The 13,333-nt window shown below is 55.5% G+C and overlaps 1 protein-coding gene across 4 annotated transcripts in view; it reads right to left on the bottom strand.

Annotated features, from left to right (window-relative positions):
* BANP (BTG3 associated nuclear protein) overlaps positions 1-13,333 on the bottom strand; it is a 109,590-nt gene that overhangs the window by 42,558 nt on the left and 53,699 nt on the right. For all 4 annotated transcript variants that reach the window (XM_060083436.1, XM_060083434.1, XM_060083437.1 and 1 more), the window contains one exon: positions 4,860-5,099. In XM_060083436.1, coding sequence (XP_059939419.1) covers positions 4,860-5,099 — 240 coding nt within the window. The remainder of the gene's footprint in view (positions 1-4,859; positions 5,100-13,333) is intronic.

Genomic DNA, 13,333 nt, shown 5'->3' with positions numbered 1-13,333 from the left:
TCACAAAGTTCCGGCCAGTTACCCACATGAGTGACAAGAGAACGCAACTACCAACTGTAGTTACCACAGAACTCAAATACTGACTGAGCCCAACTATGAGAACAAGAACCGTATAGTCACAAGGGGACCCGACCACTAACTACAGCTCTACACTCACAGGAGGAGCCAACTACCCACTACAGCTACAGAGGAGCCCGAATACAGGCAAAGAAGTGGCGACCACACGTGTCCAACCACCTCATTAGGTACCTGCTCCAATACAGAAGGACACCCTGCAGGCCACTCTCAGAGCCCCTCATGCCTTCCCATGCAAGGAAAACACCTTCCGAATGCCTCTAGGGATTAGTGAGATCATGCAAAATTCCAAAGCTTGTTAGTAACAGAAGAGCAGATACACGACACACACGTGGGCACGACACAAGCGTTAAGAAAGGAGCGAAAACATTAATACTTAAATTCAACTTTGTAGAAACCAATCTGCCAGTTCAAAACCTGGCTTACATCCTTCGAAGAAAACACGTACATTCGTGGAGTTCTGCATTAGCCATTTTAAAATTCTTCTACGACATCTGATTACATAGCTCCTTCCAACAGTGACTCAAGACTCCAGCTCGATGGCAAATGCCCCCGTGAAGGCTGCCAGGAAACCCCAAGGACGGAACCAGCAGCACCGATGCCTCCCCCACCGAGAGCCATGGTGCAGGGGGGCACGGGGGGCTTGGCTCCACCCCGGGAGCCTCGGGGGTGGGCTTCCTCTGACTGTGCGAAAAGAAAAGCGTTCTTCAACTCTTCTGCCAGCCCTGAGCAACCTCCGCTGAGTGAAAGGAGGAGGAACCTCTTACGATGAGGGATAAAAAGATTACTTTGAATTAACTGGCATTTCACACTTGTTGAAGCATTTTATCTCAAGTCATTTGATGCTCCTAAGAAAACCTCATGAAATAAGAACGTCAATCTCCTCCCTTCAGCTCCAAACGGAGCTATCAGTGAGGAGTGAGAACCAGCCTTAAAATTCGGGCCTCCGGCGCCCACCCAAGTGGAGAAGAAGCGGCCACAGAAAGCCCAGCAGCGACTCCCTCTGCCTGGACGGCAGCGGGCGCCCGGGAGCCCGGGGAGGAGGTGGCGACACCCCCTGGGGACCTGGACACAGTCTCATCCGCAGACAAGCCACGTAGCCACCCAGCAGCCCAGAGAGACTAAGCAGCGAGCAGGCCCTGCGCCGCTCCCAAGTGCTGCCCGGGCGCCCCCCGAAGATCTGAGTGGGGTCCCGTCCCTGCTGACCGCCTCCCCCTTTCCAGGACCCCCATCGCTGACACCTGTGGTTCCCAGCTCTCATGTGAGCCCCACGAGGGGCTGAGATGCACCGCAGGAAGGACAGACAAGAAAAAAGCCGTGGGGCTTGTAATCCTGTGTCCTCGGGGAGGGGCGTGGGGTGGCATGGGGCTTATCGGTCACAGGGCACTGCTAACATAGCCTCAAGTTGCAGGGAGAGGGAAGCAGAAACCTGAGTGCTGGCAACTGACTGCTTCACATGACGGTTTCAGCTCCCGTGTGGGCACCGCGGAGTCCAGCATCCCGGCCACAGAGCCAGGCTGGCCCCCTCTCCCCACACAGGGGAGCCCCAGGTGCTGGGCACAGCACCAGGAGTGATGCCGCTCCTCGGTGACGAGGAGAGCCTGGTGGCCGCGGTCGGCCGCTCCAAGGTGACCGTGAGCCAGGGCGCCCGCTTGCGTCCGTTCTCACAGGCTCCATCCTGCCACCAGCCCACGTTGACCACGACTTCCTCCCAGCTCCCAGAGACACATGCTGGGCCCAGAGGAGCCTGACCACCCAGGTTCCAAAGAACCCAGGCCCTGCGTACTGTGCTCAAGTGTTCCCCAAAATTCATGTCCATCCCAGGACCTGGGAACGTGACCTCCCTTGGACACAGGGTCTCTGCAGACGTGACTAATTAACTGCAGATGCAGTCACACTGGAGTACAGTGCACTCTAAGTGCAGGATGGCTGCTGCCCTCAGAAGGAGAGGGGACACACAGACACACACAGGAGCAGACGGCTGCGGGATGACGGACACGGAGACTGGAGTTACGCTGCCATAGCCCACAAAGGCCACAAGCTGTGGGCCTCTGCCAGAGGCAAGACAGACTCATCCGCAGCCCTGCGAGGCAGCGTGGCCCTGCAGGCGCCGTGGTCTCAGCCTCGTGGTCCCAGACCCAGACAGGGCACCGTGTTGTCGGCAGAGCTCGGTACGGCAGCCCACGGCACGCGAGCAAAGCCCCGGCAGCAACACCATCTCTGCCCCGGGGGGACTGACCCGACGACAGTCCTCCGTGGACACGTGACTCCTCCGTCTGTGCCCAAGATGCTGGGGGGCTTGTGGGATCTCACCACGTTGGCGCCCCCCTCACAGATGTTTTCAAGGACCTGTCGACGCTGGGAAGTGCGTCCACCTCATCGCTGGTCTCATCAGATCATCCAGGCGTGTCCCACAGCCTAAGCAGACGCGTATGTGACCCACCAGTAAAAACCCTAAGAACTAAGGCTGTAACATTCTCAATTCGAGGGGGAAAAAGGCAACTGCTACATTCTTAGGTCACATGCCTCATGAAAGCGTGGCCAATTTTTTTTAAAGTTACAATAATGATCTACTTTTGCACAGAGCACACAAACTACACGGCTGCTTATCCAAATTTCTGGGAGGCCCGTCAACCCTTGGGAACCCTGAAGGAGGTGGCATCCCGGACGACTTCTCTTTTCCTCAGTGACCTTGTTCCCTCTCTAGAAGAAGTGTCTGTGTGTTTCAAAATGCTGATTTTTTTTTCCCTTAAAAAAGAAAGGGAGGAAAATACTTCTGACAATCAGAAAAGAGATATGTTAAGTCCAGTCTTATCCACAGCGAGGTGGGTGTGGCTGGTGGTGGCAAATGTACATTCTCTGGGTCAGGAATTCCTCTATTTTAAGGATACCTACAGGCTTCCCCTGCCTGAAAAAGAAACCGTAGGGACTTCCCTGGTGGTCCAGTGGTTAAGACTCCGCACTTCCAATGCAGAAAGCACGGGTTCGATCACTGGCTGGGGACCTAAGACCCCACATGCTGCACGGCGAGACCAAAAAATTAGAAAAAAAAAGAAAAAGAAAAATCTGTAAGCTAAATGTACAGGGCAATTTGGGCTGCTTACACACAGCAGCTGTCCGCACGGCTCCCAGCCAGCCCCCAGACACCCCCCACCCTTCTCCCAGGCACAGGAGCCTCCGAGAGAACACATGCAGGCCGGCCTCGCACCAAAACACTCTCCGGCCCACCGCTGGCTCCACTGTAAGCACGACCACCCCGCCTGTAACTCAGAAGCTCGGGGCAGTAAACCTACCACCCACTGCCTAGGGAACCGGTGACCCATGCAACACGCAGCAGCCATGGTGGCCCCCAGGTGACCCTCAGGCCAAGCCTGACATTCCGGCTCACGTTTCCAGAACCCCTGGCATCAGCCGGCGCGCTGTGAGGGTCCCAGCTGGCACCATGCTCTAGAGCGGGGGCGCTGCCTGCCATGAAACAACATTCTTTGGGAACATGGTCACGCCGATCCCCCGCATCGTGAGAACGGCTGCTTTCAGAGCCAGGCAGGCACGACCCAGGCCTCACAAAGCCTAGAACACGGACGGCAAAGCCCTCACTCATCTGTTGGCTGGCCCGGGCTCTGCCCACCGTGCCCGGTTTTCTCCCCCACCGAGGGCTGACCTCAGCGTGTCCCACGGGTGGGTTCTCAGGAGCCACCCCACGTGATTCCCAGGCTCCGAGACACACACGGGGACTCGGAATGGCCAGGGCCATGAGCTGGGGACCAGGAGGATGAGCCCCCTGGGGTGAGGCAGGGACCGGACGCCCTGCTGAGTACCTGTCAGGAAAACCCACAGCCAAGCCACACCCCAACTTCCACCAAGGTCAGTGTGCAGACACAGGAAAGACGACGCCGCCCTGTGCGTGAAGGCTCCTGGAGAGATCCTCTCCCTACTTCTCACCGTCCCCACCCAAAGGCCCGGGGATCACCGCCAGAGCTCTGTGTGAGCAGCGAGGTCCCCCGGGCAGGACGGCGCCCCTTCTCTAATTTGAGACAGTGAACTCTGGGTAATTTGTTTTCCATTCTGTTTCGCTAACTTAGATTTAAATTTCACGCCAGCCGCAGCGGCTCTCCAGCACCAGGTCTGTCAGACGTGACCACCTAACCCTTCTGCTGGAAGCCTACTTGCTTCTTTCGCGTCTTTATCGTAAGCCGTGTCGAACACCTTCTGGGTCGGGCGGGCTCTCAAGTGCGATCAGGCCAGCGGGTGCTGCCGAGAAGGAAGTGGGCACGCCGCACCCCTTCCAGATGTCACCCAGACGATGCCGTCACGACAGACTCCAGCCTGCGCCACCCTCACAGCCACGCGGGGGATCCAGATCAGTATGACAACGTCCCCGGCCACCACCAGCGAGGGCAGCCCAGAACCCCAGACCTCTGGGACAGGGACGAGGCGGGTGGCCTGCCTGTGCCCCTGGGAAGCCCGGGCGAGGCCGCTGTCAGCGGAGGGTAGGGAAGGCTCGGCTCCACCGCTCCTCCCGCCTCGAGGGCGGCCCCAGGTCAGGGGAGGCCAGGGTCTGAAAGGCCCCCACGCCCCAGTGTCTTTGCCGAAGGCCAGGCCCTGGGCAGCCCTTCCTACAGGAAACGTTCAATCCACAAAGTCCTCTCTTGGCTCCGTGACCAGATCTGACCCAGAGCTCCCTCCCCCTGACAGAATGGGTCCCACCCCGCCGTGCCCACCCCCAGCGGAGCCTTCCCACAACCGGGGCGGGGGTGGCGGCAGACACGGGAGGCCGCACTCACAGCGGATGCCGTAGATGGTCAGGGGGTCAAGCTGCTTCTTGCCGTGCTTGCCCTGGCCCGAGAGGTTGGAGACGGCCTGCACCTCGCGGTGGAAGAGGTAGTCCAGCAGCGTGAGCGCCATCTTCTCGGCGGTGCGGCAGTTGGTGCTGATGTGCAGCATGTCGGAGGGGATGATGGCACAGCGCACCCGCATCTCGGGGTTGTTCTCGTCCCCCAGCCACGTGCCGTTGGGGTAGTCCTCTGCAAGAGAGAGGGGTCTCGGTGAGCTCCGGAGACTCCCCCCGCTCTCTCTATCCCCAGCGAGGCGGCCCGGGGCGTTCCCAGGACAGGCAGGGGGCCCACAGAGAGAAAGAGGGCAGCTGGCGCTCCTCCCGCCCAGGAGGAGAGGCGGAAGACCCCGTCTGAGAGCCCACCGGCACCCCGCCAGCTCCGTCTGGGATGAGGGACGATTTGGGAGGCGCACAGTGGGCACTGGGCCTCCCGGCTACACCCTGACCAAGTGGGCCAGCGCCCCCCACCCAGCCTTCCTCTCTGTCACAGCCTCCCAGGAGGTGCAGGATTGACCACGTGTGTGAAAGGGCTTGACGGTTGTCAAACAAACAAACATCAACTTTAAAAAGCCTTATCCTTTGGCAAAAGGAAACTCCACTTATGATCACCAATCAAGAGAACTCTCGACTCTGCTTGGTCGCCTGGCCGCTTTCCAAACGCTCCCTTCTGATCCTAACGTGGAGGCAAGTTAAGGTGTGAGAGGCGGCCCCTGAAAGCACCAGCGCTGGGGCGGCGATAAGGGGGAGAGTTAGAACCTCTAAGAGGGACCCAGCTTCCGGCCGAGGCCGGTGGGCCTTTAAGTCGTGTCCCAGCCAGGGTCATCACTGTTTCAAGATTTCTCACGCGATTTATTTTGAAATGTCCTGATATTTATGTTCTGGCCTCTGCGCAAATAAGGCCCCACAGAGGGCAGCCAGTGCCTCCTGGCTTTGCCGCAGGCCTGGAACAGAGCACGAGGCCCAGAGGCCAGCGGGTCTGTGACTCGCATCCCCTGCCCTGCCACGCCACAGGCAGCCGCTCCCGGCCGGGCTCCTGAATCACACGACGTCCTCCAACACCAGGCGAGGCTCTGCAACCCCGTCAGGATGACCCCGTCAGAACGACCGTGTCACTGCTGGGCCGGGGCGGCCGCTGGAAGGGGCCGGGAAGGCTGAGCTCCTGACTTTAGCTAAGGACAGAGAACAAATCACAAATCTGACTTTTGGAACTCGGAATAAGAGATAAGACAGAAGAATCATTTCTCAGGCACACGGATGGTTTAGAAGTGAAGAGGGAGAGCTACGAGCACAGGCTTGGATGCATGCAGTTTTCTCGCCGGCAGCCACCTGTTACGTTCACCTGCCTACAGGAAAGCTAGTGGACACGTGATCTAAACGTGGGTGGGAAGCGACTTCTAGAGGCGCTGTCTCTCAGTCATCCCTGGAACGCCAAGAAGGCTCCAACTCCTGGAGAGTTCATTAGTTTACCTACAGATACTGGGCAACTCTATGCCTGGCTCTGGGTCTAGTGCTCAGGATCTAAAGCCTCAGCGAATGTAGAACCACAGGCTTAATTACACCAAACAGAGTGGAAGGACCACCCCCCCTCCACCTGCGGCCATCAAGCGACAAGCAAGTAAAGGGAGGGACAGGGAGGAGGGGGGGAGGGGAGGGGCAGGCCGCTGCGGGAGGGGCGCAAGGACAGTGGGCTGCGTGCTCCACCCCAACCACCACAGGGCCAGAGAGCCTTGCGCTTTTCTCAGAAACAAGTATCATGAATTCTACAAGGCCAGCCTGCGTTTAGATAATATCGTTAAAGCAAAGTAAAACACTGGTTAGGAGCTCAGCATCATTTTCTAAGCCGCGAGTCAAAGTCCGTCAAAGTGACGCTGAGCGTGCGTGGAGGCGGTGGGATGCCCGTTCCGTCCAGGAGGGAGGCCGGCTCGGCTTCTCCACCACGGACTCCAACTGAGAGCCGGCTGCCCCGGGGCTGCCCGCACACGCGCCCCCTCCTCGGCTCCCCAGCCCCGGAAGCATCCTCTTCGCCAGAGCCCTCGCACATGCACGACAGAACCAGAGGCTGCGGGGCTGGGGGTTGGGGGGTAGGGACAGAGTCCTGCCAGCCCCCAACAAGGGGGCCTCGGCTCTCTGGCCGGGGCAAGGAGGGCCCCACCTGTCCAAGCCCCAGACCTGGCCCTACTGCTCCAACAGCGATGCGCCAGAGCAAGGGCCACCCTCCCTGCAGACGCCACCCCGGACAGCCTCAGCCTCCCAGCTCCAGCGACAACCGAGAAAGGCGGGGCTACGCCACGCCATCCCACGCACACAGCGGGGGGCACACATGGGTAAAGGCAGACACTGTCAAACTGATCCAGGAGGAAGGAACGAAAAAGCGACCTCATCTATTAAACTTAATTCTTAGGAAGGCAAAACACCACGTTAAATGAGTGAAGAAGTTCACAAAGGAAAGCCAGGCCTCATTTTTATGTAAAGAATGATCATCCTCAGACTGATCGGAAACTCCCCAGTCTTCATGGATGATCTCTGCGAGCCGTGCTGCAGACGAGAACATGGAAAGGGCCGGACAGGCTCAGTGAGGAAGCGACCGACTGGCCACCGTGAACAGGAGGGCGCGCGTGGCCACTGGGATGGGCTCTGCGGGCCCGCGAGGGCTGTTTCCTCGCCCAGCTCCCTGCTGACACGTGGCCACGGACGAACACCCAGCCCCAGAGCCGGCAGACGGGCCTCCAGGAGTATTACCAGGACATTCTGGAGGAGGAAAGATGGCATTTTAAATTCCTACAGAAGTTATTACTTCAGGGAATACTGCTTCCCCCCAAAAAATAAATTAGTCTAAAAATTAACTATTTTCCCTCCCTATCACTCCAGAAAATAATGGCTTAAACATCTCTGGTAACATAGGGAATTGTCCAGAAAGTTTCTTTCAAACACCTCAAAATTTTGCAAGGCATTTTATAACCTGTCTACAACCTAACTTCCTTAATGCTGTGAGTCTCAGGTGTGTGGTCATCTGACCAGCAAGAAGCCCGAGCTAGGCAGACAAGAAACACAGCCTGCAGCAAGTCTGACCAGCACAGCCATCGCCGTGGGAACAGGGGACCCCTCCGGGGGCAGGGAGGACCAGGGCTGCACGGTCACTGTCCAGGCACTCCCGGGAGACGACAGCACCTCCACGCTCCCTGGCCCAGACGCTCGGGCGCACGGTCCTCACCCAGGTGCGCGGGCCACACCTGCTGACTCAGCCCCAAGTCACCTCTGACCCGACCTGAGGGCCCGAGGCCAGCCTGGGCCCAACTTCCCACCAGTGACAATGAATCATGTCTTTTAAATGTAAAACAAGACGGAGCACCAGCCCACATTAATATTTGAGAAATTCGCCTTTTGACAATTCAGAAAGGATATATTTATTCTACTAAAATAGCTTGGTCCAGTTCTGGCATCTGAAACAATAGATTCTAGTGGCTTTATTTAAAAACTACCAGTTGCGTTATAAGAAAAATAAACTTGCTTTCTATTCCAATCATTTAAATCTTTAATTAAATTAACTGACATTTCTAAAAAACCTATTCAAAGAAAAACCTTCAGCAGTAGCTTGAACTTTCTTACCAAACAGTTCAGAATACAAATATTTCTTTTGAGGGTCTATTTTAGGTCTAGGAAAATGAAACGAACAGGAGAAGCCCCAAGATGAAAAGGATGACCAGTCTCAGGGTCGCCAGCTTGACAAAGAGAAAAAGCAGCTACCTGTGTCACGCCTCCCCTGCTCCCCACCCGCTGACATGCACGCATACATACATGTGTATATACGGGATACACACGTGCGTACATGCACGCACGCACACACACGCACAGGCACACGTCCCGAGGTAGTTGATGCACACACCAGCATGTCCACTGACACCAGGGAGCCTTGGTTCCGAGCCACTCGGCTGGGCCCGGGCCTAGGTGTGGGCGTCCCTCTCTCCCAAGTATGGAGCTAATCGCGTGGGGCAAAGACAAGACAGTATCTACTCCGCGCCTCCTACATGCCAGGACTTCACATGCCTTACTGCAACTCAGGGACTCTGAGAAAACACGACACAAGGCGTCACCACTCCTCCAAAGCAAAGGGCAAACTGCGAGTCCTCCGACAGCAGCCTGCATGCCATGCACACATGTCACACAGGCTGGGAGGTCACCAGCACTCCAAATGCCACCCTGGAACCAAGCCCAGCCCAGCACCCGGGCTCTCTCCAAAGACGCCGATGTTCCGTCCAGGGGGCCCCAGAAGCCTCTATGTCCTGTGCGGGCAGCTGTGATGGAGGGAAGGGCCCCCAGGATGAGCCACTCGGACACTTGCTGCCTCGGCTCCCAGACGCCCCTGGCGCTGGTCCCCCTCAGCGATCACTCACAACAGGCTCGGTCTCTGCAGCCACGAGAGGGGACCACCAGGGAGGCGTTTCAGTCTCCACCCAAGGGATGGTGACGACGCAGGCTCTGGGGTGAACGGGGTGTCCACACACGGCCCAGGGGATCACATGAGGTCAGGTCCTCGAGGCCGGCTCCAGCACCTCCGGGCCAGCCTCAGAGGACACCTCGTGCCCACGAGCAGGGATCAGGCTGAGTTTCCATCGGGCTTTTATAAAGGCTGCCCAAGCTGGTTACGAATTTCTCCACATGTGAGGTGCGGGCTGGGGGTGGGGGGGACCAAGTGGCCCCGGGAAAGGGCTCAAGGCGGCTTTCCAGAACAGGCCCTGTGGGCCGCCTCCCAGCACACACTCCGTCCTTAGAACCTGTCGCCTGTTTCTGAGCCCTTCTGAATTAAGGTGTTTACACCCCGGCTGTGAGCCTCAACGGTGACACCTGCAGTCATACTCCAACCAACCACAGAACCTGACAGCCTTGCCCTCCTGGCTTTAGACACAGTAAACTATGTGCCTGTAGCCCAAGCACCTCTGCTTCTTCGGGACTGAGGTGACATCTTTAAGCTATGGACAGATTGACAATTTGGGGTTTTTAAACTGGGAATTCGAAAGTGTTAGGTTACATACAGGATAATTCTGTAGGAAAAGGGAAAACACAAACGCCTCTGGCACTGCAGCCAATTCCGACCCCCGAGGCTGGGCCCATCCCACAGAACCACGTGGCCACACCTCAGACAGAGCCCAGCCTCTTCCGGGGAATCCCGCCTGCTGTGACGACAGTGAGTGTCCAAGGACACTTGGCAGGAAGAGCGGGAGCGCTGGGCAGAGACCGGGTGTCCCTCTGCTGGGCCCCACATGCCGACCCGAGACGCGGCGAGGGATGCTGTGATGCCAGCCCCCAGCCACTCTTCTCTGAGCTGGGACAAAGACCCGCTGACGGTGTTACACTAATCCTTTCTTAATCCTGCTCTTGTCAGCAGCCAACTTACGACGGCAGCCAACATTATGCCTTTTAATGTTACCAAATACACAAAGAATTTATGCAGGGACTTCCCTGACGGTCCAGTCATTAAGACTTTGCCTTCCAATGCAGGGGGTGCAGGTATGATCTCTGGTCAGGGAGCTAAGATCCCACATGCCTCGCAGCCAAAAAACCAAAACATAAAACAAAACCAATATTGTAACAAATTCAATAAAGACTTTAAAAATGGTCCACATCAAAACAAATCTTTAAAATAAAAAAGAATTTGTGTTAAGAAAAGTCCATGTAAAGTTAATTATGTGAACAAATTCTCAAGAAATGTTTCTGGCTAAATTTCCTCCTCAGCACACGTACAGCTGCAGTTTCGTAAGCGCAGCAATTTGTACTGATCTTGTTTTGTAGCCCACAGCCCAGCAACACCCTAGAGGAGGTGCCCCGGGGTCCCCCTGCTGTGCCTGACAACCCTGCCGAATCACCTGCTCCTCCCAGACTTTATCTCCCTGCCCTGCCCCCCACCCCAGCACATCACACATATGTGAGTATAAATCATTTCACTGACTCGGGGCTTTGCGACATACACAAGGCTGATTTCTGACAATAATTCAATTATAACAGAAGTACTACCCTATTAAAGGCAAGTACCAAACATTTTACATGCAGGATTAGTCAAGTTCTGTAAGAATTATCAAATGCATAAACAGCAGGAATTTAAACTCTTTATTAAGAATCTAACTAAATCCCTTCATTAATGAAGAAACATCATTTTTGGTCCATTTTGGCTAATTTGTTTCTCTGACTCAATTCACCAGCTTAATCTTTGAACGATGAACCCCACACACTTTCAGTACTTCCCGAAGATCGGGGTAAACGAAGGCCTTGTGCCGGGGAAGAGAAGGGCAAGAGCTAAGAGCTAAGCCTGCGGCTCACTGCTCCCCACCGCCAGCGTTTCCCTGATCCAAATGGAGCCGGTGCCGTGACAGCCAGAACGGCCAATCAACGCACGGGTAAATCCCCTGGCACCTCTGCCGCAGAATAAAGATCTGCTAGGGGACGGCATGCCAATTCGTGCAGACAATGCGGAATTCTTAAGAAAGGGCCATTCTGAAACTCTGTGGTTCTCTGCAACCAGGCACAGAAATACTTTTATAAGAAGAGAAGAACGTCTGTCTATGTGCAGCCCTGGGCTCTTATCAGGAAGTAAGATGACTCCACCTAAGGCCGAGCCTCCAGCCCCGTCAGCGCCTACAGCTTATCCCCATTTCTCTGATAGGAACTAGCTGACCGGACGCTCCCCAGTCGAGCAAGCTATTCTGGCCCCGGGAGGACGCGGGAAGGGAGCAGCGAATCCGACTCTCAGTGCATCATAAATGTCACAGGACGTTGGCCACATGACGCCACTACAGGCCCGTGCGAGACGTTCGCAGATTAGCTCTTTTGCCCACATTTACGTGCACACACCGGCTGTCTCTGTTCCATCTTCCCAAACCCCGTGCCAACCGAGGTAGCTCAACCTGACATTCTCAGGACGTAGAACTGCGGGAGGGGTGGGGGGGACACCTTCCCGAGGACAGTGGCAGCAGGCCTGCACTCAGACATGCAGAAAACCTGTACTTTTCCCTTACGGGTCTTAATACTAATAAGCTCACATGTGATCCCTTTTTGTAAGTTCACATTAGAGTCAGTCTGCAGCCCCCCCCTGAAATATATTTCACATGAATCAGATCATATCAGGGAATACAAACTTCAAAGATGACATTTTTGGTTTTTATGATAACCCCAGACTCCCCCCAAATTATCCAATGTCATGCTTCAGAGCTGAGGCCGTTGAAACCAAACAAATTAGGCCTGAAGTACACAGCCAGACCTACAGGAGTATTTACCCAAAATCCACATGGAAAAAGAATAAGAACAATTAGCTTTCTCTGCAATTGTTGCAGACATAATTTTCATTCGATATCCACTAAGATGAAGTCAGGAGCATCCCTCTTTTCCTCAAGTCTAAAGAATAAAGAGACTAGCTGCCCTGACCCAGCAATTCCACTCCCAGGTATCAGCCCAAGAAAAATGAAAACATACACAAAAACCTACACACAAACGTTCAGAGCAGCACTGTTTGTGACAGTCAGAAAGTGGGAACAATGCCAGCGTCCATCGATGGGTGACGGATAAACAAAGTGTGGCCTATCTACACACTTCGATGGGCCGTCATCCAGCCATAAAGAGGAATGAAGGACTGGTGCATGTGCAACGGGAGGGCACCACGTGCTTCCACTCGTATGAAACGTCCACAACAGGCAACTCCACAGACAGGAAGCAGATCAGAGGTGGCAGGGCTGGAGGCTGGAGCACAGGGGTACTGCTGTGGGGTCTCTTTGGGGTGGTCAAAATACCCTGCAATTAGACAGGGGTGATGTGCACGCTCTACCGGCACGTCTGCTTTAAAATGGTCGGTTTTATGGAATGGAAAGTAGACCTCAATTTTTTTTCTAAGTCGCCCAATTTGCTTTTTCTCTGTGCCCTGCTCTGCCATCTCAACCCTAGCTACTTATGTTAGAGGTGAATGACGTTTTAAGGAAAACGTTTTCAATGCTTCAGATGTGGTAACAAGTCTGACAGGAAAATCTTTGTAGAAAAATCTATACTGTGCTCTTAGGAAAAATCAACGACTCAGACGGAGAAGCAGAAACACCTCACCAGCCCTTCCTAGTTAACAAATTATAGGCTTGAGGACTCGGTGACACGATGCTACATCTGCCCGAGTTCTCTCCTCTCTCTCCACGCTATTTTGGGAAACATCGACTCAGCCCTCGAGAGAAGGACAAAGCTGCCAGGCGGCAGGAACCCTCTGGAGGACATGCCAGGCCGCCACCCGGACCCAGAGCCAGGTGAGAGTGGACCCCAGACCCAGCAGGAGAGAGGACGCTCCCCCTATATCACAGTGGGCAGGGGCAGCGTGGACTCAACCTGGACGTGCAGCCCCTCTGAGTCTGCGTGAGGCCCTCGTCAGAGACACAGGACACAGCTGTGGTCAGACAAGTG

This window comes from Mesoplodon densirostris, chromosome 19 (assembly GCF_025265405.1).
Source record: "Mesoplodon densirostris isolate mMesDen1 chromosome 19, mMesDen1 primary haplotype, whole genome shotgun sequence".
In the NCBI taxonomy this organism is placed as follows: domain Eukaryota; kingdom Metazoa; phylum Chordata; class Mammalia; order Artiodactyla; family Ziphiidae; genus Mesoplodon; species Mesoplodon densirostris.
The sequence above is the reverse complement of the archived record's forward strand: the minus strand, read 5'-3'. Positions and strand labels throughout refer to the sequence as shown.